Genomic DNA, 27,459 nt, shown 5'->3' on the forward strand with positions numbered 1-27,459 from the left:
CCTTTTGTAAAAAAAAGGACTAATATAGGTGAATAATCTGGGGTGGTCGATTTCAGACTAATTTTTGCCTTATACCATTTTAGCGTTTTGCTTTGAATGGCACAATGCGACGGCTTGGTTAGCGTTCCTTCTGACGTACTAGTAATTATGATATTTGTGTTAATTATTTGTCATTTCTTTAGCCGCGTCATGGCCGACTCGTTCACAATGTGTATAATGTATGTCAATTGCGGCTTTGTTTCGTTTAAACCATTTTTGTTTTTGGACAGATCATGCTTTCTCTCGAATGTTTAAATTATCAATTTTCAATAATAAATGAACTCGTTTTTTTTTCAACTCGAAGCCTCAAGTGGTATTATGTTAACGTATGGACTGAATGTAACCCATGAATGTAACCCATTGTCAATGTAACCATCCCGATCCCAGTGTTATGCATGGGGTGTTAGTTACGTCATCAGGAAACGCTTGCAACATTCAGGACATTCTGTTCAATTGGTTGTTCAGAATGCTTCCACAAGGTGGCGACATAGCTCTTACATAGCAGTGGTGAGTCAATGCAAGACTCGTCTTGTTTCATAACTCATCCTTCGACCTCTGCTGCATTGCTTAAACCAGTTTATTGTAAATACTTTTAAAAAGGCAACAATTTGACCTAAATTGTTATCTTACAATCTAAGTCTTTCCACTGGAAAATAATTCAGATCTAAATCTTCTGAATATGCAAAATCGTTTCATACAGACATTATGCACAATGCTACAGGAAATTGACACAAGAACTGTGCCACTTGTGTGGAGATCCAGACCTCATCCAGGGCGTCTTGCTAGTTAGTCTGACGGCTGAGGCAGGCTACCGCGACGACAGCATCATGACAAACTCTGCAGGGGGGAGACACAGATAGCACCAGATCCCATTGATTAGAACCAAGGGGCAACACAAGACACAACCCCATGTTTACATCCTGCCCTCATTAAAATGCATTGGATGCCAGTAGAACTCACGGTGTGATGATAATAACAATGTCATTTCCATTCTGTCCGCAGTTAATTAAAAAAGACAGGTGGGTGGGGTTGGGGGTACTATTTTAGTTTTGAGGGTGACCCTTGATTTTACAGTTCTATATGACAGTCATTTTTACAGTAGTGTTTGTTCTCCACGGACCTTGTGTTTAGGTGGGCACTGTATAGTAATACAAAGAACTCAGTAGGTGTAACGACCTAGTCATTCCGTAGTTAAAGCTAGGTACAGAGTGGGGCTGTAAAAGAACCAGTGAATTTGTGTCCAATTTGAGGCCCATACTCCTACTTCCCACTGGCCCCAGGCACTTGTATATCTGGAAGAATTGTACAGGTATGAAGCAATATGCTGTAATCTAACACCCAACCTATTACAGGACATATTTCTTAAACACACCTGACCACCCCTCGGGTCCATAGGTGTGCATAGGGTTGATGAAAGAGACTATAGGGGTTGAATCGGAATTCATCCCACAACCTGGTCTCAGAACATTTCGTAGAATCCTGTTCGTAAATCCAACACACTGCATTTAGTATGATATGTTACGTTCGGCGTGGTTAAATCAGAAAGATGGTGGTGTATAATAGGAATGTCTAGCAACCCAATGGTTGCTAATTCAAAATCTCCTCACAGACAACTTCACCCTCCGATCCAACAGGTCCCAGACGTGCTCAGTGGGATTGAGATCCCGGCTCTTCGCTGGCCATGGCAGAACACTGACATTCCTGTCTTGCAGGAAATCACGCACAGAATGAGCAGGATGGCTGGTGGCATTGTCACGGCAGTTGGCCTAGTGGTTAGAGCGTTGGGCCAGTAACCGTAACAAGATCAAATCCCCAAGCTGACAAGGTAAAAATCTGTCGTTCTGCCTCTGAACAAGGCAGGTAACCCACTGTTCCCCGGTAAGCCGCCATTGTAAATAAGAATTTGTTCTTATCTGACTTGCCTAGTTAAATAAAGGTTAAATAAATAACAGATTTAGAAATAAATTGTCATGCTGGAGGGTCATGTCATGAGGGAGGAGGATGTCCTCCCTGTAGCGCACAGTGTTGAGATTGCCTGCAATAACAACAAGCTCAGTCCGATGATGCTGTGACACATCGCCCTAGACAACGACGGACCCTCCACCTCCAAATCGGTCCCGCTCCAGAGTACAGGCCTCGGTGTATGTAACGCTCATTCCTTCCACGATAAATGCGAATCCGACCATCACCTGTGGTGAGACAAAACCGCGACTCGTCAGTGAAGAGCACTTTTTGCCAGTCCTGTCTGGTCTAGCGATGGTGGGTTTGTGCCCACAGGTTAACGTTGTTGCCGGAGATGTCTGGTGAGGACCTGCCTGACAACAGGCCTACAAACCCTCAGTCCAGCCTCTCTCAGCCTATTGCGGACAGTCTGAGCACTGGTGTAAACAAGGGAAGTTTTTGTTGCCATCCTGTACCTGTCCTGCAGGTGTGATGTTCGGATATATCGATCCTGTGCAGTTGTTGTCACACGTGGTCTGCCATTGCGAGGATGATCAGCTGTCCGTCCTGTCTCCCTGTAGTGCTATCTTAGGCGTCTCACAGTACGGACATTGCAATTTATTGCACTGGCCACATCTGCAGTCCTCATGCCTCCTTGCAGCATGCCTAAGGCACGTTCACGCAGATTAGCAGAGAACCTGGGCATCTTTCTTTTGGTGTTTTTCCAGAGTCAGTAGAAAGGCCTCTTTAGTGTTCTCGGTTTTCATAGCTGTGACCTTAATTGCCTACCGTCTGTAAAGCTGTTAGTGTCTTAACGACCGTTCCACAGGTGCGTGTTCATTAATTGTTATGGTTCATTGAACAAGCATGGGAAACAGTGTTTAAACCCTTTACAATGAAGATCCGTGAAGCTCTTTGGATTTTTACGAATTATCCTTGAAAGACATGGTCCTGAAAAAGGGACGTTTCTTTTTTTGCTGAGTTTATAATATAAATTGTATAACATATCATACAAAATGGGTGACTGACATCCACAAATGAATACATACCATACAAACCATAATATGTCATACTAAATGGAGTGTTCTGGTTTTACATGCATAATCATACAAAATGCTCTGAGGTTACATCCCATCGCCCCTCTCATAAATCTCCCTTCCTGTCTAGCTGCCCGTTTCCTCCTTCCTGTTTCCCGGACTGTAAATTTCTCTAAAACAAATTGGTTAACCAAGCATGACCGATCTCACCGTGTCACCTGCACCCTCAGCATGCCTCCCACCTGTCAATCACAACATGGCTCCATCCAGTAGTAGCCATCAAACAACCATAGGCAGGCCCCACCCATCCCACCATTATTCAGTCCCTCTGTCAATTCTGGTTACATGTTCCATTATGCTTCTTTAAGGCCTTGGCTGTTGAATGACTTAAGTAGTGCACTATGTATGGAATAGGGTGCCATTTGGATCTCACACAATGTCTTGTCTTCTAAACTTCAACAATTGATTTATCGAGATGACTGGAGGGCCCAGTAAGAGGGATAGGCTAGTTGTATCGCCCCAGGGGCTAATTGTTCATAATGCGTGGGCCACCTGCTTATTGATCCCCTGCTAACGCAGACACTCCCGTCCACATGTTTCCAATTATTATTATTGATTGGGACTTCGATTGGCTTGGACAAACACAAGCATGCATTTTTTTTGTTGGTGGTGGTGGGCTTACTGAGGGACATGAGACAGGTCTTGTTTTATAGTAATTGAGATGTGTGTGTGCGCTGGTTTGAAACCGTGTGAAGTGTGGCGTCTTTGAGCAGTCCTAAGGTGTGTGTGCCATGTGTGACCGTGCATGTGTGGACCCGCGTCTCCCACGGGAGTAACCGTCTCAGACCAAAATAAAGTACTCCCTTGGTCTGAGGGCAGACTCTAGTTTTGAGGTTCGCAGGCAGGGCTACTTCATCATGTGACCATGAGCAACCCGATTGATGTCCACTACAATCACACCTACTTCCCCACGTTGGGAGCCAGTGTAACGTGCAGAATATGAACCAAGGTCTCCAACAGGTGTAACCAATGTTTTAGACCAGGGATTATCTAGATTCAGCTGCTAGCTGATTTTTTCTTGAATGGATGGTCAGGGGGCTGGCACATAATAATCTCTCTTAGGCATGGAAATACTTTGGAACAGATTTCCAAAATTAAAATCATTTTTACAGTATTTTAGGTCCTACCAAAAATAATAATACAAAAAAAATATTTTTTGCTCAGAAAACAGGTTGCCAAATAAAATCACACACGTGCCAAATTTGACCTGCGTGCCGCCAGTTGGGGAACCCTCTTTTAAACAATTAGACCAGAAGGAAATTCCATTTTGATTTAACGGCAGACACTGCTTTTGAAGTTTGCAGGCGGGGCTACCTCATCATGTGACCATAAGCAGCCATGCCCGACTCATGTCCGCAATATGTGCATTGTAACGATTACCTTAATGCACTACTGATGAGATTGGATTGGGTTATCTATCCACACACACCTTACATTCACTGTCCTAATCTCTGCTCTTTCCTCCTCTCCCCTCCCTCTCCTATCCTTTCTCAACTACTACCTTATCCTCTCTCCTCCCTCATCTTCTCCCCTTTCTTGACCCTTATCCCCTCTCCCATGCCCTCTGTCCCTCTTACCCCCTCCCTCTCCTAAAGCCCCCCTTCCCTCATCCCTCATCCACCTCCCCTCACCGTCAAAGTCTATTCCACCGTCCTTGTTGAGGTCGATATCCTGGAGGATCTCTTCCAGCTCGCCCTTCTTCAGCTTCTCACCCAGCAGGGCCTTCATGCTGTCCTTCAGCTCCTCCAAGGTGATGCGCCCATCTCCGTCGCTGTCAAACTGGAGGGGGGGAGGGGATACCCCATAATGAAAAAGTGAAAACGTGCCTTCCGAAAGTATTCAAGACCCTTTACTTTTTCCACACTTTGTTAAATTGATTGTTTTCCCTTATCAATCTATGCACAATAACCAATAGTGACAAAGCAAAAAACAGGTTTTTAGAAATGTTTGCTCGTAAAAATGGAAATATCACATTTACATAAGTATTCAGACCCTTTACTCAGTACTTTGCTGAAGCACCTTTGGCAGCAATTACAGCCTTGAGTCTTCTTGAGTATGATTATCAAGGATTTCTGTACTTGGCCCCATTCATCTTTGCCTCGATCCTGACTAGTCTCCCTGTCCCTGTCACGGAAAAACATCCACACAGCATGATGCTGCTACCACCATGCTTCACTGTAGGGATGGTGCCAGGTTTCCTCCAGACGTGACGCTTGGCATTCAGGCCAAGAGTTCAATCTTGGCTTCATCAGACCAAAGAATCTTGTTTCTTTCTCATGGGCTGAGAGTCATCAGGTGCCCTTTGGCAAACTCCAAGCGGGCTGTCATGTACCCTTTACTGACGAGTGGCTTTCATCTGGCCACTCCACCACAAAGGTCTTATTATTGGAGTGCTGCAGAGATGGTGGTCCTTCTGGAAGGTTCTCCCATCTCCACAGAAGAACTCTAGAGCTCTGTCAAAGTGAACATCGGGTCCTTGGTCATCTCCCTGAACAAGGCCCTTCTCCCCCGATTTCTCAGTTTGGCCGGGCGGCCAGCTCTAGGAAGAGTCTTGGTGGTTCCAAACTTCTTCCATTTAAGTATGATGGAGGCCACTGTGTTCTTGGGGACCTTCAATGCTGCAGACATTTTTTGGTACCCTTACCCAGATCTGTGCCTCGACACAATCCTGTTATCAAATCAAATCAAATGTTATTTGTCACATACACATGGTTAGCAGATGTTAATGCGAGTGTAGCGAAATGCTTGTGCTTCTAGTTCCGACAGTGCAGTAATGACCAACGAGTAATCTAACCTAACAATTTCACAACAACTACCTTATACACACAAATGTCAATGGATAAAGAACGGCATAGGCAAGATGCAGTAGAGAGTATCGAGTACAGTATATACATATGAGATGAGTAATGTAGGGTATGTAAACATATAAAAGTGGCATTGTTTAAAGTGGCTAGTGATACATGTATTACATAAAGATGGCAAGATGCAGTAGATGGTATAGAGTACCGTATATACATATGAGATGAGTAATGTAGGGTATGTATTACATTATATTAAGTGGCATTGTTTAAAGTGGCTAGTGATACATTTTTCCATTATTAAAGTGGCTGGAATTGACTCAGAATGTTGGCAGCAGCCACTCAATGTTAGTGGTGGCTGTTTAACAGTCTGATGGCCTTGAGATAGAAGCTGTTTTTCACTCTCTCTGTCCCTGCTTTGATGCACCTGTACTGACCTCGCCTTCTGGATGATAGCAGGGTGAACATGCAGTGGCTCGGGGGGTTGTTGTCCTTGATGAGCTTTTTGGCCTTCCTGTGACATCGGGTGGTGTAGGTGTCCTGGAGAGCAGGTAGTTTGCCCCCGGTGATGCGTTGTGCAGACCTTACTACCCTCTGGAGAGCCTTACGGTTGTGGGCGGAGCAGTTGCCGTACCAGGCGGTGATACAGCCCGACAAGATGCTCTCGATTGTGCATCTGTAAAAGTTTTTGAGTGCTTTTGGTGACAAGCCGAATTTCTTCAGCCTCCTGAGGTTGAAGAGGCGCTGCTGCGCCTTCTTCATAACGCTGTCTGTGTGGGTGGACCAATTCAGTTTGCCCGTGATGTGTACACCGAGGATCTTAAAACTTAATACCCTCTCCACTACTGTCCCGTCGATGTGAATAGGGGGGTGCTCCCTCTGCTGTTTCCTGAAGTCCACAATCATCTCCTTTGTTTTGTTGACGTTGAGTGTGAGGTTATTTTGCTCTGACATGCACACTGTGGGACCTTATATAGACAGCTGTGTGCCTTATTGTTACGTTCCCCAGTTTATGTGTTGTAGTTTGTGTATTTGCATGTGTTTATTTTAGGAAATGGCTTCCTGAAATCCCTCAAGCAGCTGATTGGTCGACTCCATGGCTAATTGGAGAGCTGACCCCACCCCCTCGTCAAGACGCAGCTGTCTCCAATTACCCATTCATTCTGAAGCTATATAAATGCCAGTGTTCTGTTCAGGAGAGAGAGATTTGCTGGGAGGTCATTGCAGAGATTTTGCTAGAGAGATTTGCTGGGAGGTCATTGCTGGGAGGTCATTGCTGGGAGGTCATTGCTGGGAGGTCATTGCTGGGAGGTCATTGCTGGGAGGTCATTGCTGGGAGGTCATTGCTGGGAGGTCATTGCTGGGAGGTCATTGCAAGAGAGATTTTGCTAAAGATTTTGCTGGGCTGAGAGTTGGTATGTTTTGTGAGTTTGTTGCTCAGATAGAGCTTATTTGATGTCCTTTGTTTCTTAGTTTGTTTGTGAAATTGTTTAATATTCTGTTTCATTTGTTCCCAGGGGGGGAAGGGGAAGGCACCTAGGGAGTGCTTAGGCAAGGGGCCCGCGGGCATACATATACCCGTAGCATATTCGCTGTCTAGGCACACTAGGTAAGACCTGGGCGGACCACCCCCTTGTATTTTGGTTAGGGCACCAGGTGGTGCTAAATTAGGTAGGTAGGCAGGTAAGATGGGAGAGGGGGGGCTTTGAGATTTACTTTCTTTGCTTTGGTTCCGTCCAGCCCCTTTTCCCCATATTACCGTGTGAAGGAATAAAGTCCTGGTAAACGGTACCACATTCTGCCTGTTGTCATTCTTTCTTGCACCTACAGTCCATACCTTTTTCACTTCACGGAGAGTTTAGTTGTAGCAGGGTGTTGGTTTCCCTCTTCATAGAGGCGTGCGTAACACTTACCAAATCATGTCCAATCAATTGAATTTACCACAGGTGGACTCCAATCAAGTTGAAGAAACATCTCAATGATGATCAATGTAAACAGGATGCACCTGAGCTCAATTTTGAGTCTCATAGCAAAAGGTCTGAATACTTATGTAAATAAGTATTTCAGTTTTGTGGGTTTTTTTTTGTTGTATTTTTTCAAAACATTCTAAATTGTCATTATGGGGTATTGTGTGTAGAATGCTGAGTTTTTATTTTATTAAATCCATTTTAGAATCAGGCTGTAATGTAACAAAATGTGGTAAAAATCAAGGGGTCTGGATACTTTCAGAAGGCCCTGTACATACAATAAGTATTCACACCCCTGTGTGAATACTTTGTAGAGGCATCTTTGACAGTGGTTGAAGCTGTGAGTCTTTCTGGGTAAGTCTCGAAGGTATTTTTGTTTTGTGTTGTATTGGATTTCCCCCAGGAATAACACTCTGTATTCAGGACAAAAAGTGATTTACTTTGCCTTGTTGCAAACAGGATGTATGTTTTGGAATATTTGTATTCTGTACAGGCTTCCTGCTTTTCACTCTGCCAATTAGGTTAGTATTGTGGAGTAACTATAATGTTGTTGATTCATCCTCAGTTGTCTCCTATCACAGGCATTAAACTCTTAACTGTTTTAATGTCACCATGGGCCTCATGGTGAAAACCCTGAGCGGTTTCCTCCCTCTCCGGCAGCTGAGTTAGGAAGGACGCCCTTATCTTTGTAGTGACTGGGAATATTGATACACTGTCCAAAGTGTAATTACTAACTTACTCAAAGGAATATTCAATGTTCACTTTTTTTCATTTCTTCCCACCCATCTACCAATAGGTGCGAGGCATTGGAAAACCTCCCTGGTCTTTGTGGTTGAATCTGTGTTTGAAATTCACTGCTCGCCCGAGGGACCTTACAGATAACTGTATGTGTGGGGAATAGAGACGAGGTAATTATTCAAAAAATCATGATAACCACTATTATTATCACACACAGAGTGAGTCCATGCAACTTATTATGTGACTTGTTAAGCAAATGTTTATTCCTGAACATATTTAGACTTGCCATGACAAAGGTGTTGAATACTTATTGACTCAAGACATTTGAGCTTTTCATTTAATGAATTTGTAAAAACAAAACAAAAACATTATTTTGCATTATGGTGTATTGTGTGTAGTCCAGTGAGGTTGTAAATCACAGCTGGCCTGGTACATTGTTTGCTGCTTCCACCCATTCGGGATGCACTGTTTCAGTTTCAATGACTCAATATTTTGAGAGAAAGAAAACAGAGGACTGTAACTAAGGCTGGGAATGTATCAAACTAGCAAGGGCTGTCACTCATAACCTGGCTAGTACCTGGGCTGCCCCCCCGGGTTGTGCCGTGGTGAGATCTTTGTGGGCTATACTCGGCCCTGTCTCAGGATGGTAAGTTGGTGGTTGAAGCCACCACACCCTCTAGCGGTGTGGAGGCTGTGCTTTGGCAAAGTGGGTGGGGTTATATCCTTCCTATTTGGCCCTGTCCGGGGGTATCATCGGATGGGGCCACAGTCTCCTGACCCCTCCTGTCTCAGCCTCCAGTATTTATGCAGCAGTAGTTTATGTGTCGAGGGGCTAGGGTCAGTTTGTAATATCTGGAGTACTTCTCCTGTCTTATCCGGTGTCCTGTGTGAATTTAAGTATGCTCTCTCTCTTTCTCTCTTTCTTTCTCTCTCTCGGAGGACCTGAGCCCTAGGACCATGCCTCAGGACTACCTGGCATGATGACTCCTTGCTGTCCCCAGTCCACCTGGCCGTGCTGCTGCTCCAGTTTCAACTGTTCTGCCTGCGGCTATGGAATCCTGACCTGTTCACCAGCTGTGCTACCTGTCCCGTGCTACCTGTCCCCTATTATTTGACCATGCTGGTCATTTATGAACATTTGAACATCTTGGCCATGTTCTGTTATCTCCACCCGGCACAGCCAGAAGAAGACTGGCCACCCCTCATAGCCTGGTTCCTCTCTAGGTTTCTTCCTAGGTTCTGGCCTTTCTAGGGAGTTTTTCCTAACCAACTTGCTTCAACACCTGCATTGCTTGCTGTTTGGGGTTTTAGGCTGGGTTTCTGTAAAGCTCTTTGAGATATCAGCTGATGTATGAAGGGCTATATAAATACATTTGATTTGATTTGAAATTTGATTTAATAGGCTAGCGCACGTGTCAAACACAAAGCCCACGGGCCGAATTGGACACTCGAGTCAACAAGTTGTCTCATCTACTTTAAGAGGTTACAGCCTGGTGCCGCTCCCGTAGGTGAATTCAACTTCAAATCGCACTGCTGTCGTGTTGCCTGTTTTACAACGTGCAGTGAAAGGTTGCACTCTGGCTTGGGTTTTAAAGCTTGAGAGTGAATAACCGAAAAAACAAAACACCATGCAAAGGAGAAGAATGTAGACCTACTACAGCAACATTTGAACATTAGCCTAGGCCGGCTACAATACGTTTTGAGTGCAGCATACAGCAATGTTGCATTCAACATGATTTAAGTGTAGATGCTACAACAACCTTTTGTTTCAATATCTTCAAATTCTATATACAGCGTCAGGTGTACGTAAGTGGACATTATAAAGGTTTTATTAACTGCAGTGTCTATTTAATTGGCCAAACGCACGGCCCCTTTCCCACTCTATATTGCTACAGAACTTTCACAAACGCCTTACTCTATGTCATTTCCAAACATTCTATGAATTCATGAAAACGTGAAAATGACACTAAGCGTTCGCTTTTCGGAAAAGATAAAAAAATAAATAATAATAAACGATTTCACGTTGCTAAAACGCTGTCAGTTCCACTTTAACTTTCACTCTGTTATCATTCATAATGATTAGAGAATGCACCACTTCCTTTGTTTTTTAAGAAGCTATTTGAAAGCACTGTACACTCCATAGTGTCCTCTCACCTGCCTGATATCACTCTTTCTACTTGCATTTAATGGAAAACACATTCTTATGGATCTTGCACACTTCCTAGTGTCCTTCTCTCACCTGTTTGAAAGCACTGCGTACCTCCCTCATCCCCATCATGTGAGCCGTCTCAGCCAGCATCCTGGGACCCATCAGCTCAGTACAGAAATCATCAAAGTCCACGTGACCGCCCCCTTCAGAGGGGGAGACATCAGATTACACACACCCACACACACCGAACCACTAACCCTCCCCCCCCCCACACACACACACACACACCACTAACCTATCCACACACACACCACTACCCCCTCGCACGCAAACACACCCCACAAACTCCTCCGCACGCAAACACACCCCACAAACTCCTCCGCACGCAAACACACACCACGAACTCCCCCACACGCAAACACACACACCACTAACCCCTCCACACACACACACAAAAACCACTAACCCCTCCACACACACACACACACACACAAAAGCCACTAACCCCTCCGCACACACACACACACACAAACCACTAACCCCTCCGCACAGAAACACACACACCACTAACGCCTCCGCACACACACACACACACAAACCACTAACCCCTCCGCGCACACAAACACACACACGCTCACATTTCATCTTGATCTGCTGTATAATCTCTATGAGCTCCATCTCAGTGGGCATGTATCCCATGGTCCTCATGCAATCGGCCACGTCCTTGTAATGCAGGAAGCCGTCTCCATCGTAGTCAAACTCCTTAAAGGCCACCTGCAGCTCTTAGACACACACACACACCAACAACATTTATAATGTTATATTATTTGCAGTAGTAGGCATGAGGAGGTAGGCAATAAATATGAGTTAATGATTACAATTTAGCAGATTAACACTGGAGTGATAAATGATCAGATGATGATGTGCAAGTAGAGATACTGGTGTGCAAAAGAGCAGAAAAGTAAATAAAATAAAAACAGTATGGGGATGAGGTAGGTAGATTGGTTGGGCTATTTACAGATGGACTATGTACAGCTGCAGCGATTGGTTAGCTGCTCAGATAGTTGATGTTTAAAGTTGTTGATGGAAACAAAAGTCTCCAACTTCAGCGATTTTTGCAATTTGTTCCAGTCACTGGCAGCAGAGAACTGGAAGGAAAGGCGGCTAAATAAGGTGTTGGCTTTGGGGAGGATCAGTGAGATATACCTGCTGGAACGTGTGCTATGGGTGGATGTTGTTATCATGACGAGTGAACTGAGATAAGGCGGAGCTTTACCTAGCATAGACTTATAGATGACCTGGAGCCAGTGGGTTTGGCGACGAATATGCAGCGAGGGCCAGCCGACTAGAGCATACAGGTCGCAGTGGTGGGTGGTATAAAGTGATTTGGTAACGAAACGGATGGCACTGTGATAGACTGCATCCAGTTTGCTGAGTAGAGTATTGGAAACTATGTTGTAGATGACATCGCCAAAGTCGAGGATCGGTAGGATCGTCAGTTTTACAAGGGTGAGTTTGGCGGCGTGAGTGAAGGATGCTTTGTTGCGAAATAGAAAGTCGATTCTCGATTTGATTTTGGATTGGAGATGTTCATTATGAGTATGGAAGGAGAGTTTACAGTCTAGCCAGACACCTACGTATTTATAGTTGTCCACATATTCTAGGTCGGAACCGTCCAGGGTGGTGATGCTAGTCGGGCGGGCGGCAGCCAACAGTTGAAAAGCATGCATTTGGTTTTACTAGCGTTTAAGAGCAGTTGGAGGCCACGGAAGGAGTGTTGTATGGCAGTGAAGCTCGTTTGGAGGTTAGTTAGCACAGTGTCCAAGGAAGGGCCAGAAGTATACAGAATGTCGTCTGCGTAGAGGTGGATCAGGGAATTGCCCGCAGCAAGAGCGACATCATTGATATATACAGAGAAAAGAGTCAGCCCGAGAATTGAACCCTGTGGTACCCCCATAGAGACTGCCAGAGGTCCGGACAACATGCCCTCCGATTTGACACACTGAACTCTGTCTGCAAAGTAGTGGGTGAACCAGGCGAGGCAGTCATTTGAGAAACCAAGGCTTTTGAGTCTGCCGATAAGAATATGGTGATTGACAGAGTCGAAAGCCTTGGCCAGGTCGATGAAGCCTGCTGCACAGTACTGTCTTTTATCGATGGCGGTTATGATATCGTTTAGTACCTTGAGCGTGGCTGAGGTGCACCCGTGACCGGCTCAGAAACCGGATTGCACAGCGGAGAAGGTACGGTGGGATTCGAAATGGTCAATAATCTGTTTATTAACTTGGCTTTCAAAGCCTTTAGATAGGCAGGGCAGGATGGATATAGGTCTGTAACAGTTTGGGTCTAGGGTGTCATCATATCGCTGGCAGTACCCTTAAGTGAACTGGTAAAATGGACTCTCGCCCACGCAGTGGGCTGCACTTTCATAGTACATTTCTATCATCAATAACAAAGACTTACCATCCAACTCCTCAGGCATCAGCTCCCTATCCTGCAGTAAACAGATAGAGAATGGAGATTAAGAGAGAGTGCGAGTGTGTTCTGTAAATCTCTGCTCCATTAAAGCAGAGTACTCCCTTGAGAAATACACCCCACTTTAATCTATTTTTTTTTAATAGCGTATTAAGGTAACATGCATATCATATCAACCACCGCCGCGCGCCTGACAGAGACCCTAATGGGATTACTCCACGACATGCCTTTCTAATCTGAGCAATGACATACACACACAGTATGTGCAAGACACTCATGCTCACACACACACACACACACACACACACACACACACACACACACACACACACACACACACACACACACACACACACAAAGTGCAAAATGCTCTCTCTCTCGTTCCCCCCTCTCTCTTGCTCCCCCCACTCTCTCTCTCTCTTTCTCATTCCCCCGTTCCCCCTCTCTGGATCTCTAAATGACTTAAATGTAAATGTAAATGTTCCCCCTCTTTCTCTATCGTTCCCCCTCTCTCTCTCTCTCTCATCCCCATCTCTCGCTCTCGTTCCCCCCTCTTGTCCTCCCCCATCTCTCTCTCTCTCACACACACACAAAGTGCAAAATGCTCTCTCTCGCTCCCCCCCTCTCTCTCTCTCATTCCCCCCTTCCCCCCTCTCTTTCTCTATCGTTCTCCCTCTCTCTCTCTCACACACACACACAAAGTGCAAAATGCTCTCTCTCGTTCCCCCTCTCTCTCGCTCTCCCCCCCCTCTCTCTCTCTCTCTCTCATTCCCCCCCCTCTCTCTCTCTCTCTCTCTCTCTCTCTCTCATTCCCTTCCTCTCCCCTCTCTCTCTCTCTCTTCTCTCTCTCTCTCTCATTCCCCCCTTCCCCCCCTCTCTTTCTCTCTCTCTCATTCCCCCCCCCTTCCCCCCCTCTCTCTTTCTCTATCCTTCTCCCTCTCTCTCTCTCGTCCCACCCTCTCATCCCCTTCTCTCGCTCTCGTTCCCCCCCTCGTCCCCCCTATTTCTCTCTCTCTCACACACACACACACACACACACACACACACACACACACACACACACACACACACACACACACACACAGCCTATGCACCTACACAGACTAATTATTAACACATGATATCACTCTCATCTCAGGTTGTTAATATACACATACATCAATTAATACCACCCTTTACTCGAGATAAGAGACAAGAAGTCCACTCTGACGCCACACCAGTGTTTCCCCTATATTCATTTAGCAGCGGTGCACCGGCACTACTAAATCGTGGCCATCACTGAAAACATACAGTGGGATCCGAGATGATTAGAAATAGTGACTGTATAAAATACATTATGACAATACTAAGCTATAATGTATATATTATATGAATAAAAAAATATATAAATAATATAATTTTATACTAGTAGAATTTGTTCAGAGAAAGATTTTGTTTCAAAAAGGTAAATTATTGACACCCCTAAAGATTATTCTTATAAATAAAGTAGTCAAAAGTTGAGTATTTGGTCCCATATTTCTAGCACTCAATGACTCCAAGCTTGTGACTCAACAAACATGGATGCTTGTTGGTTTCATGCCCTCAAGACATGCTAACCTCTCCCCATTACCAATAACATGGAAGGTTACCTGTCTTGGGGTTTGATCTTTGACCCTCTGTAATTTTCTCACTCATCATTATTCACGATTCTTTCAGGATTATCCGTAGTCTTGGTAGCGTCCACATTCATGTGTTTAGAAACATATTATATATATTGTTCTTTTACAATAAAAGTGACATTCTGTGAAATGACAGAATATGTTATTTACCATTCATTTCTATTGGCTACAGGATTATCTGAAACACAACCTAAACAAACTGCAAATGCATCCATCAAGTTTATAGAGTCACAACTTGATGTAGTCATTGCGTGCTAGGAATACGGGACCAAATACTCAACTTTTGACGACTTTATTTCATAAGAATTAGAATCATTTGTACCCTTACCTTTTTGAGAAGAAGCTGTACTATTTTGAGCATACAATAAATATACTGTAGCTCAGTATTTGAAGTATTTATTTCATACAGTCATTATTGCTCATCTTTATCAAGGGTATCAATCATTTCAGACTCCAGAGCTTAGTGAATGTCTGTACACCTTTAGCCCAATTTGCTGCCTGAAAATAACATCTAAAAAGGCACTGCGTTGGATTCTCCCCCCTACATATCGAAACAACCTTCTCCACATTTTCAAAGTGAAGGACATTTATTGATCATTTTCCAAATTAAGTAAAAAAATGAAGAAAATGTGTTGGCAACATATGTCTTCACACCCCAGAGTTAATACTTGGTGGAAGAACCTTTGGCTGCCGTTACAGCTGTGAATCGTTTTGAATAAGATTACACTTTCTACAACTCTTAGGGAAACATACTGTACTGGATTTGTCCAAATTACACAAGCTCAGTCAATTTGGTTGGGGATCATTGATAGACAGCAATATTTCAACATTGACCGATTTTGAAGCAATTTTAAGTCAGATGATCATCCAGGTGCTTCAAACTTGAGTCAACTTTTTGGATGAGATTGGTCTCTTTACGTCTGGCGAAATCTATTCTCTGGAGTTATGATTCACGATTTACCAACTAGCAGTCAGACGGACGAATCTGGGTTTGGCGGATGCTAACGGCTAGTTCCGTTGGTTCCAGTGAAGGGAAATCTTAATGCTACAGCATACAATGACAGTCTAGACAGTCTGTACTTCCAACTTTGTGGCAACTGTTTGGGGAAGGCCCTTTCCTGTTTCAGCATGACAATAAACCATGCACAAAGCGAGGTCCATACATAAATGGTTTGTCAAGATCAATTTGGAAGAACTTGACTGGCTTACACAGAGCCCTGACTTCAACCCCATTGAACACATTTGGTCAGGTCAGAGTCAACCTCTAAAATGCTCTTGTGGCTGAATGGAAGCAAGTCCCCGCAGCAATGTTCCAACATCTAGTGGAAAGCCTTCCCAGAAGAGTGCAAGCTGTTATAGCAACAATGGGGGGACCAACTCCATATTAATGCACAGCTATTTTCAGATCTCGAGATCAGGTCCGGGCTCTGGCTGGGCCATTCAAGGACATTCAGAGACTTGTCCCTAAGCTACTCTTGTGTTTTCTTGGCTGTGTACTTCGGGTCGTTGTACTATTGGATGGTGAACCTTCGACCCAGTCTGAGGTCCTGAGCTCTCTGGAGCAAGTTTTCATAAAGGATCTCTCTCGATTTTGCTACGTTCATCTTTCCCTCAATCCTGACTAGTCTCCCAGTCCCTGCTGGTGAAAAACATCCCCACAACATGATGCTGCCACCACCATGTTTCACCGTAGGGATGGTGCCAGTGGTCCTCCAGACGTGATGCTTGGTATTCAGACCAAAGAGTTCAATCTTGGTTTCATCAGACCAGAGAATCATGTTTTTCATGGTCTGAGAGTCCTTTATGTGCCTTTTGGCAAACTCCAAGTGGGCTGTCATGTGCCCTTTACTGAGGAGTGGCTGCTGTCTGGCCACTTTAAAATAAAGGCGTGATTGGCGGATTGATGCAGCGATGGTTGACCTTTTGGAGGTTCTCCCATCTCCACAGAGGAACTCTGGAGCTCTGTCAGAGTGACCATCGGGTTACCAAGACCCTTCTCACCCGATTGCTCAGTTTGGCCAGGAAGCCAGCTCCAGGAAGAGTCTAGGTTGTTCTAAACTTCTTCCATTTAAGAATGATGGAGGCCACTGTGTGTTTTGGTAACCTTCCACAGCTCTGTGCCTCGACACAATCCTGTCTTGGAGCTCTATGGACAATTCCTCCGACCTCATGGCTTGTTTTTTACTCTGACATGCACTGTCAACTGTGGGACCTTATATAGACAGGTGTGTGCCTTTCCAAATCATGTCTAATCAATTGCATTGAAAAGGGAAGGGGTCTGAATACTTTCTGAATGCGCTGTAGATATATGTATGCACCCTTAGTCATGACAGATATATCATGACTGTGTCTGGTGGTAAGGCCAGGCAAAGCTCAGAGCACTGGGACAATTCACAGTTCTCAGAAGACTAGGGGCAGAAACATGCTGAAGTCAATGAGTCTTACTGAACTCACAGATGGGCCTGTAGGCTAGATAGACAACAACGGCATGCGAGATCCATCTGCGGATCCCACTGGAATGCAGACGGAATTATTGAGTAGAAAATGATATTTTGTGCTTCATGTCTTTCTATCTGTGTTGCAGTGACACAGGCTAGAAATGGCAACAAGTGAAGTTGAACTCCCTCAGCATATATAGACTGTTGTAGATCCAGTATAGAAAACGTAAGATGCTTAAAACGTTGAATCTTTCTTCCACAAAGACAGGCCCCACAGGCTAGGAGAAACAGAAAGGCATATAGCATGCAAACGACACTGAATTTTGGTAGCACGAAGGCTAACTTGCATTGGAGCAGAATACAGATCAACCTGGTCTCAGAGCATTTCGTATTATTCTGTATGTTACATTTTGTATGGCATGTATTCATTTCTGGATGTCCATCACCCACTTCGCATGATATGGTATGAATTACAATTCGTATTATATGTTACGAAATTGCAAAGAATACAATATGTTACAAATTTGCAAAAATTCTAGCTAGGTGGCTAACGTTAGATAGCTGGCAAATGTTAGGTATTCTAGGGGTTAGAGTTGTGGGTTAGGGTTAAGTTTTGGAGTTAGGTTAAACGGTTAGGGGAAGGGTAGCAAAAAAGTAGTAAGTAATGGAAAAGTTGCTAATTAGCTCAACTACTCAAGTTGTCCATGATGAGATTCGAACTCGCAACCTATGGGTTGCTAGAAGTTCATGTTATATGCCCATATATCCACCCCAGTTTCGTTTTTGCCTTAAGCAACCATCTGTCTTATGTAACCACACCAAACGTAAAACAAACTAATATGAGTATCCCAGATTTACGTTTGCTATGTTATGTCTAGTCTATGAGACCAGGCTGTACAGACAGCCTTCAGGTAGTTCAAAAGACACATACGAGACATGTTAGCCACATTTAAGTACGCTGTCATACATATCAATGACGTACATGAATGGCACATTTCAACAAGGATAATTGTGCAAATGGCTAGCAACTCTGCCTCCCTATAAGAATTCGTATGTGTCTACATTAAGTTTTTAGGCAGAAAGATGTGCGCAATGGACATTATAGTAAGGATGATGCTATAAAGTGGGATACAAGCGTTACAAAACACAGGATGCTAAGGAAACATGCTACAGTACACATGTGGATCACATTTCGGCAGACATATCAGGGTCAAGCTTAATGTCTGCAGGTCATGCCAAAGGTCAGCAGCAGACACAAACACAACGCATTCGCAGGTCTCCCTTGGGAAAGAGGTCCTCTGACCTCAATGGAACTTCCTGGTTAAGGTTAAATTTTAATAAACTCAGGCCAAAAGGATATTGTTCATCTAGGCTACTGTTAAAGGTCACTCTACAAATGTAAAGCACCTGCAATTTCTAAACTCCCCAAAATTGTACTTTGATGACATACTTAGGTAGAAGCACACCTTCACACCACCTCATGTGACTATGCATAATTAGTTGTAAACGTTGAATGCCATCTTTGTTTTTTATTTCTAAAGATTAGAACAGCATCAACTAGCCAATGTAAAATAAATAACACCCTATCAAAATGGTCAGGCGTCGTAAAAGCAATATAATATCCAACGGTGTATAGACACGCTACGTGCTCCTGTGCTCACTGTAGAGGAGATTCTGGCGTACACAAGGACACATTTAGATGGCAAGGTCGGCACACAATCATTTGATTTATTCATCAAGAGAAGATTAGACAGTATGCCCAAAGTCAAGTTTCCAATCATCAGTCAATACACAGACCCATTAACAATTCATTCCAATCTACTTGCTTTCACATGGGTGGCTGAGCAAAATGTTTAAATAACCATTGGACATATGAACACACAAAAGAGCATACACGGACAGTCAGTGTACACACATGAAGAACGGTTACACACACACCTGCGCACACATCTGCACACATACAATACACAAAGAAGAAATTGGCGGCAAAAATTCCATACATTCTGCCTTACACATGTCCATATCTCTGTCTTACTGTCTAACATATTCATCTGGACGGTGTCTGTTTGTCTGTCTCTCTGCTCTCATTATGGCTAATGAAGGATGACAGTGAGCCTTGCTACCGGTGTTATTAATACTTGCGCCGAGGCAGGGATTAGAATGCTATGGGGTGGGGTAACCTCCTCTCACTGTGTGTGTTCAAGCACAGAAAAAGCAAATACTCTATGGCAATGTCACTGCAAGGGCAGGGTGGGCCAAGGGAGGTAGTTGGGCAGAGATACGGCTGCTAATTGGGGAAATTGGGTTGTGGTAGCCTGGATTTCAACCTGTTTGTGCTTTATCCAAACTGCTTTAGTGCTCATCACGCTTTTGATTGTCATGTTTTTATTTTATTCAAATGACCGATTTTACCCACAATGTTCCTTGAGTTTCACGTTTTATTAGTTGTCAGTAGAGGATGCACATGGTTTACGCCGTTCAACCAAATGCTTACTTGCAGGTTCCTTCTGGACAATGCAACAACAATACGAAATAATTCAAGATAAGAATACAAACATAAAGTAAATGGCTCAGTAGAATAGAACAACGATTTTATCATGAGTATAATACAGGAAGGCACAATTTATAATATTTACATGTGTATTGGGGAAGGGGTGATTGGGGGGCAATTGCTTCAATTGTGCAGTATTTAGCAATCAAAATAGGTCTGGCTGCATCTGTTTGATGTGTGTGTAGCACACATACCATCTTCCCCATGGGAGTGAGCAGCTCATGGCTGTGGGCCTTCCCCATGTGCCGTTTCGAGTAAATAACCTGGATTGTTGGAAGCACGGTCCCAGTGATGCACTGGGCTGTCTTCACCACATGCTGGAGGGCCTTGCGGTCAGTAGTAGTATTTGGAGAGGTCCCAGAGTGGCATGCCAAATTCCTTCAGCCGCCTTAAGAAATAGAGACTCTATTGCGCCCTCTTGCCGAGTGGTAGTGTTGTTGGTCCATGTCAAGTCCTTGGTGATGTGGACACCGAGGAACTTAAAACAACAGTCCAGTTGATGTGGATCTGTTTGCTGGAGTCAACAATCAACTCCTTTGTTTTTCTGACGTTGAGGGAGAGGTTGTTGTCCTGGCACCACAATGCCAGTTAACTTACCTCCTCCCTACAGGCTGACTCGTCGTTGTTGGTTATCAGGCCTACAACTGTGGTGTCCTCAGCAAACTTGATGATGGAGTTTGTGTCGTGCAAAGCCACGCAATCGTGGGTGAACAGGAAGTACCGCAGAGGACTGAGGACACACCCCTGGGGGACCCATATGTTAAGAGTCAGTATTGAGTAGGGGTTGTTGCCAATTCTCTGATATATATGTGTCAGCTTAGGGTCGAGGGAAGGGAATTGAGATGTGAGAAATATGGTTGTTTTTCATTTTCAGTTGGTTTATGGATCTGTGTCCAGGTTGCTTTGCATCAAAACTGTAAATCACCCCAGAGTTCTAAAAAGGCGACAGTGTTACTGACCTGTCCAAAGAGAGTGTTGAGGTAGGACAGGTAGACAGCTGCTACAGAGCCCTGGCTGTGGCTCCTGCCGCTCTTGGAGCTGTTGCCATTTTCTCCTGACTTGGGCTGGCGGAGCGCGGGGCGCCCAGGGGTCCCGTGTCCAGAGGAGGTGTTTGATGACGTGCTGTTAGGGGACGGAGAGAAGGAGAATAGGACAAAAGGGTCTGACTTCATCTTTGTCAACATTATCATCTTTGCCATTGTGTCATCACCGTTATCTTTGCGAGTGGGTCTCACTTACCTCGCTCTGGGTGAGGGCGCTCCTCCCTTTTTTGTCCCTTTCTGAGACATGCTGAGGGAGAGAGGGAGAGGGAGAGAGATAGAGAGATATTCTTTAACCAGGGGCAACGCCTTTGCCAGGGTTGCAATCTGAGCCCTGCACTCTTCAATATTTACATCAATGAATTGGCCACTATTGGCCACTATTCTAGAAAAATACTACTCAAAATACTACTCAGCCCCTGGTGTTAGTCTCCACAATTCAGAGGTTAAATGCCTGCTCTTTGCAGATGACCTGTGCCTGCTGTCACCCACAGCACATGACCTACAGCAGAGCCTGGACCTGCTAGAGCAGTACTGCCAGACTTGAGCCCTGGCAGTAAACCCCCAAAATAAAAAATAATTATTTTCCAGAGAAGATCCAGACCTCAGGGAAGTACAAAATATATCGAGTACTGCACACACTACAATACCTTAGGTTTAAAAGTAAGCTCATCTGAACACTTTCACGAGGCAGTGAATAAACTGAGAGAGAAAGCATGCAGGGCATTCTACGCCATTTAAAAAAACAAATGCAGTGTTCTGTAAGATTCTCCTACATGTCCAGAGGAAAAGTACAAACAATGCATGCATGGCAGAATTAGGCCAATATCCACCAATAATAAAAACTCAAAAAATACCATTTAAGTTTTGGAAACATCAAATATAGTCTAAAATATAGTTACCAAGCCCTGCAATGCCAGCAAGGAAAAGAGCCCCCTCATCCAGTTGGTCCTGGGGCTGAGTTCACAAACCTGTTCTACTAACACACTGAAGCCTCAGGACCAGAACATCCAATCAATCAGAATAAAACAAATTACAACACAGTCAAAACAAAACTCATTCACTTGTTGGGAAACATAAGCACAAGCACAAAGCAAAATGCAGTGCTATCTGGCCCTACATCAACAGCACACTGTGGCAAACTATTTGACCCCTGCACTACAGCAGAACACGAGACAGCGCTGCATTTCCTGACAAAAGGCCTCTCTGATGAGAATAGGCTACCTGTCCTGTTGGGGGAGGACGCAGAGAGCTGTGGGTTGGCAGCGCTATACATTGCTGCCTGCCATAAGATGAGGGACAGTGTCTGACAGACCAACCGGCCTGCACATGTCCTTTATGCCATTGTTATTGTTCAATGTATGGTTATTTTGACCCTTGATTATTGTTGTTACTGTTGTCCCGTTGACAATCTCGATTATTATTATTTGAATTATGTTATTATTGTAAATCTCCAAAGTAAGCTTTGGCAATATGTACATTGCTACTTCAAGCCAATAAAGCAAATTGGAGAGAGAGAGATGCAGAAGAGAGAGAGAGATGCAGAAGATAGAGAGAGAGATGCAGAAGAGAAAGAGAGAGATGCAGAAGAGAGAGAGATGCAGAAGAGAAAGAGGGAGATGCAGAAGAGAAAGAGAGAGATGCAGAAGAGAAAGAGAGAGATGCAGAAGAGAAAGAGAGAGATGCAGAAGAGAGAGAGAGAGATGCAGAAGAGAAATAGAGAGATGCAGAAGAGATAGAGAGAGATGCAGAAGAGAGAGAGAGAGATGCAGAAGAGAAAGAGAGAGATGCAGAAGAGAAAGAGAGAGATGCAGAAGAGAAAGAGAGAGATGCAGAAGAGAGAGGAGAGAGAGAGAGATGCAGAAGAGAGATGCAGAGAGAGAGAGATGCAGAAGAGAGAGAGATGCAGAAGAGAGAGAGAGAGATGCAGAAGAGAGAGAGAGAGATGCAGAAGAGAAAGAGAGATGCAGAAGAGAGAGAGATGCAGAAGAGAGAGAGAGAGATGCAGAAGAGAAAGAGAGATGCAGAAGATAGAGAGAGAGATGCAGAAGAGAGAGAGATGCAGAAGAGAGAGAGAGATGCAGAAGAGAAAGAGAGAGATGCAGAAGAGAGAGGAGAGAGAGAGGGAGAGAGAGATGCAGAAGAGAGAGATGCAGAAGAGAGAGAGAGCGAGAGATGCAGAAGAGAGAGATGAGAAAGTGTGAGGGAGGTAGAGAGCGAGAGGAAGACAGAGAGACTTATGGCTGCACGCTTGAGTGACAGATTAATGCCTTGTCATCGCACTGTGTTGTCAGAACTAGGGCCCAGGATGAAAGGCTGCCTCTCAGACAGTTGGCACGGACACGTCAAACAGAACACCTTCACACCCCCCGACCATCTCAGATGCTCATAAAGTGGTGCCTTAATGCCCCCCGTTTGAACATGCGTTGTACGGATGTTGAAGACATGTGATGTGCAGAGACACACGGCAACAAGGCAGTGTTAGTCTGCCTTCTCCTGCCCAGGGACCACAGATCATAATGAGATGAGACCAGCAGAACAGGTAGGCCCTATAAATTACAATTAACCACCTAATGTGCCCCTCCGCGCAAACCAGAACCCCCTTTTCAGTCCGGCAATATTACAGCAGAGAGATTGTCTCCTTTGAAAGCAGCAATGCGAGCAGCACGCAGGTGATGTGTACTGATTGCAACTCTCTGAGCATGCTGTCTCCACCAGAGAGGAAGAGACGAAGCGAGAGGATTTACTCCGCCCCAAAATCAGTCCACGTGAGATAAGCCATTTTCGTATGGAGGTCCGTGAGCAAGTACGTGATAAGCCTTATTTGATCGAACAGAAGTTTCAAATGATTTTGTCTGTTACAAATGTACTGATATAAGTGGATGCATTCATGCAACTTTGAGAAAAACTACTTTGTTGCGCCCGTTGTTTACACGCGTATCTGCCCTCTCATTGGATAGAATGGTCCCACCTGATCTCGCCTGCCTTCAATCATTGAGGACGTATTTCCATTGTTAGAGCAGTCACTCGGCTATCTTTATTATAGATCATCTTTGGTCTTCCTACTAACTCCTCGAGCTCTCTGGGTGTTTCACCCATCTAGCCTATCTTAACAGTCGAGCTCTCTGGGTGTTTCACCCATCTAGCCTATCTTAACAGTCGAGCTCTCTGGGTGTTTCACCCATCTCGCCTATCTTAACAGTCGAGCTCTCTGGGTGTTTCACCCATATAGCCTATCTTAACAGTCGAGCTCTCTGGGTGTTTCACCCATCTCGCCTATCTTAACAGTCGAGCTCTCTGGGTGTTTCACCCATCTCGCCTATCTTAACAGTCGAGCTCTCTCTGGGCGTTTCACCCATCTCGCCTATCTTAACAGTCGAGCTCTCTGGGCGTTTCACCCATCTAGCCTATCTTAACAGTCGAGCTCTCTGGGCGTTTCACCCATCTAGCCTATCTTAACAGTCGAGCTCTCTGGGCGTTTCACCCATCTAGCCTATCTTAACAGTTGTTCCTCTCTCATAACTGGTTCAGGGAATGACTGAAAACAACTGGAAATAGGAATGTGTGAGCAGTTGGCTGGTACTTGGTAGTTAGTGCCATATTGTCTGTATAATTGCTCGAAATCACAGTAGGCCGGGGGCACCTTAATTGGGGAGGATGAGCTCATGGTAATGGCTGGAGTGGAATCAGTGGAATGGTATCAAATACAGCAAACACATAGTTTGATACCATTCCATTCGCTCCGTTCTAGCCATTATTATGAGCCGTTCTCCCCTCACCAGCCTCCACTGTACAAAGTGGATTCCAAGGTAATGAGGGGCTTGCGCGCACACCCACAGCTAAATTGATACAATTTCCATGGTGGCGCATTCATAGTTAACAATAGGCCTAACTGGTGTTTGCCTCAAGAACAGCTTTCCTCCTGAATGAGCAAAGTACCCATCAGGGTAAACAAACAAACACACGCGTGCACGTTCGTCCACACGCACGCACACATACAGACGAACGCACACTTCTACATGAGCCATTAGAGACAGCATGAGCTGCTCCCTAAGTGGCCAATCGCTGTCAATCACCAAGTCGACACAAGCAATTTCAGATCCTAATCACGCTAATTGAAATGACGAACCGGAGGACCAAGGGGGGGCGGAGTTAAAGCAGAGGTAATGTGGATGATGTCACAGACTGGCTGTGATCCAGAACTGGTTAGCTGAGGGTCTCATCCTTTGTCCTTTTTTCCTCTTCAGTGTTTTTCCCTATTTAAAAAAATGTCCTCCTGTTCCCTTGCTGTTCATCTGCATTCAAAAGAAGATCAATGCCCAGATGGCTCAGCTACTCTCTTCTCGTCCAATGTCTTTAAAAAAAAAACACAGTACAATAGGCCTGGCTGCCTCCTCCTCTTCCTATCGATCTCCACCACCGATTTTGTGTCAAGACTCAGAAATCAGACTCCCTTTCGTTACTGTTTAGGGAAGGGGGGGAGCTGGGGGTCCAGAAGAGGAGAGGGAGATGGGTGGATTGTCTTGTCCCGCTGGCTGCCCCGTCATCCTCCTATCAATGGTTACATCTGGTCATTTCCACCCAGTACACCACCGTCTCGCATCCCACACAATCAATCTCCTGTGCGGGTTGTCATTTCAGTGCCTTCTGTCCTGGTGGCTGCTGGCATCCTGTCTGTCCGCCAGTTCCTGTTTGTTACCACCGGTAGTTGTTCTTTTCCATCCGGACTGTACACTTCGCACTGCACACCGGACTGTACACTTCGCACTGCACACCGGACTGTACACTTTGCACTGCACACCGGACTGTACACTTCGCACTGCACACCGGACTGTACACTTCGCACTGCCCAAACTCTCTGGGGAAATTCCAAAGAGGGCTTACAACCCAAGACGCCCTATTGACGAATGGATAAATGTATCTTTTGAAACGCCAGTCGATTGACGAAAACACAACACAAGCACAATTTGGCCAATGGTCAACAGCCCTTGACCTCCTCCCCACCCTCTATCCTCCTTACCTTCAAGATGCAGCCAGAAGTAGAAAGGAAGAGAAAAATAGAGAGAGAGAGTTTCCCCCCTTTTATCTGACAAGCCCAGGCGTTACCGTTTGGCGCCGACGTGTCAACCGATATGAATTAGGAGTGTAAACCCCTCCAGCCCCTCTACTACCTTCCCCCTCCTCTGCCTCGCCAGATTATGCAATAAGACGGGTGATTATCCTGCTAAATATGTCTGGATTAGACTTTGAGATGCGTGACCGAGTCACTGTCTTGAGGACAGAGGCGTGAAATTACATTGTAGGGTAGTCGTGTTGTGCGTAAACAATGAAAACAGTCCAGTGTACCTTTCGGGGGGGGGGTTCTTTCTTTGAGTCGCTGGTTCACAAGCTGATATTTGTTCAGGTAGACCTTTGATGGACTTAAGCACTGAGCTTGTCCTTTTTTTGTTAACCCTCAGGTCACAAACATTGCAGTTACCTGGTTATTGTGGATGACTGTATTCGCTGCTCCTCCAAACTCATCTCCTTTGCAACGTTCTACAGAGTTTCTGCATCGCTTGCTCTTTGGGGTTTTAGGCTGGGTTTCTGCACTTCGGGACACCTGCTGATGTTAAAAGGGCTTTATAAATACATTTCTTTGATTGATTCACCCAAGTGTCACTGCTCCAACTTTGCATTCCTTGCTACTCTGTCCGAAACGTAGTTGTCCTTGCCTCCTCACTGCTCCAACTTTTTTTCCCCTCATATTGTTTGAGGGTACAATATGTCTTAAAAGAGCTTCCCAAAATGGTGGTCTGTGGACAGGTGATGGTCCTTGAGGTGCTACCTCGCATTTCTGAAAAATTGTAATAAAGTAGGCTAGATGCATGGGAATCTAGGCTACCGCGCAACCAACTAAACTGCGCTGTGGTGCAGAAAGGTATACATGATGTCAGTGCAAGTGTCCGTTTATGGAAGTCCTCGCTCAAATGACCCTTTGTCAATGTAGTGGAGTGCGCGATAGCTAGGTATGCAGAATGTCAGACCTCTCTTCTTCTGGAAAATTGCGTTAGCCTACTGGTGGGCTGCCAAACATGTTTGTTCGTCTTACCGTGCAGTCAGCGAGGGGGAAATGTTTTGGAACCACCTCTCTATCCTACCTTTTCTACTGCACTGTCGTCCTATACCGCACTCTCTTGCCAAACAGTGGCGCAGTAAGGGAGCTCTTTGGAGGTGAACTGTTTCCCAACGCTTTTCGAAACCTCGCCACGCTCAGATATGCTTAGTCCGGCCAAACAAAGCCCTTATTTAGCATTCTGCCGTTTGAAAAGCGAGTAAACACCCTCCTTTACACCTGAAAAAGAAATGGGGTAGCAACAATGTTGTCACATTACACGCATCAGTCAGCTCCCGGTGGACTGTGTACCTTGGCACTGAAATGTTTACTAAAGTGGAAATCCGCTATTGCAGCTCACTGCCTCGCTCTTGCCTCAAGGCTGTGGTGCAAAAACAGGCCAAGCCCAGTTCGTGTTGCCTTTTCAAGAGGTTATTGTGCCTCGTATAGTGTTTGAGTGCTTTTCAAGTGGAA

At 44.9% G+C, this 27,459-nt stretch overlaps 1 protein-coding gene and 2 long non-coding RNA genes across 5 annotated transcripts; 2 read left to right on the plus strand and 1 right to left on the minus strand.

The window, feature by feature from the left end:
- Positions 1-504: 504 nt before the first annotated feature.
- On the minus strand, positions 505-27,205 carry cabp4 (calcium binding protein 4). 3 transcript variants are annotated; one of them, XM_064926086.1, is made up of 9 exons: positions 27,032-27,205; positions 26,371-26,496; positions 21,091-21,141; positions 20,811-20,973; positions 13,193-13,223; positions 11,368-11,511; positions 10,820-10,932; positions 4,709-4,856; positions 505-876 (listed from the first exon to the last, which is right to left on the minus strand). In XM_064926086.1, exons 2-9 carry the CDS (start codon positions 26,412-26,414, stop codon positions 848-850), a joined length of 723 nt encoding a protein of 240 aa, XP_064782158.1. In that variant the 5' UTR covers positions 26,415-26,496; positions 27,032-27,205; the 3' UTR covers positions 505-847. The 3 variants fall into 3 exon arrangements, with proteins under 3 accessions (XP_064782158.1, XP_064782157.1, XP_064782159.1); XM_064926085.1 differs by lacking the exon at positions 27,032-27,205 and adding an exon at positions 26,918-26,983; XM_064926087.1 differs by lacking the exon at positions 27,032-27,205 and having other exon boundaries at positions 26,371-26,567.
- On the plus strand, positions 4,797-7,666 carry LOC135506739 (uncharacterized). Its single transcript, XR_010450560.1, has 2 exons — positions 4,797-7,092; positions 7,131-7,666. It is a non-coding gene; the product is annotated as an uncharacterized LOC135506739 (long non-coding RNA).
- LOC135506508 (uncharacterized) lies at positions 8,033-9,979 on the plus strand. Its single transcript, XR_010450524.1, has 3 exons — positions 8,033-8,196; positions 8,639-8,750; positions 9,520-9,979. It is a non-coding gene; the product is annotated as an uncharacterized LOC135506508 (long non-coding RNA).
- Positions 27,206-27,459: the final 254 nt, after the last annotated feature.

The sequence above is a fragment of the Oncorhynchus masou genome, chromosome 20 (genome assembly GCF_036934945.1).
Source record: "Oncorhynchus masou masou isolate Uvic2021 chromosome 20, UVic_Omas_1.1, whole genome shotgun sequence".
NCBI lineage: Eukaryota > Metazoa > Chordata > Actinopteri > Salmoniformes > Salmonidae > Oncorhynchus > Oncorhynchus masou.

Excerpts from the sequence above, each read along its gene's own strand:
- cabp4 (XM_064926086.1), bottom strand. The coding sequence starts at position 26,414 with ATGAGTTTGGAGGAGCAGCGAATACAGTCATCCACAATAACCAG. Across the intron at positions 10,933-11,367 it reads ACAGCAGATCAAGATGAAAT|GGGGCGGTCACGTGGACTTT; the intron begins GTGAGCGTGTGT and ends CCCCCTCTGAAG. Across the intron at positions 877-4,708 it reads CGGTGGAATAGACTTTGACG|AGTTTGTCATGATGCTGTCG; the intron begins GTGAGGGGAGGT and ends TCCCCCCTGCAG.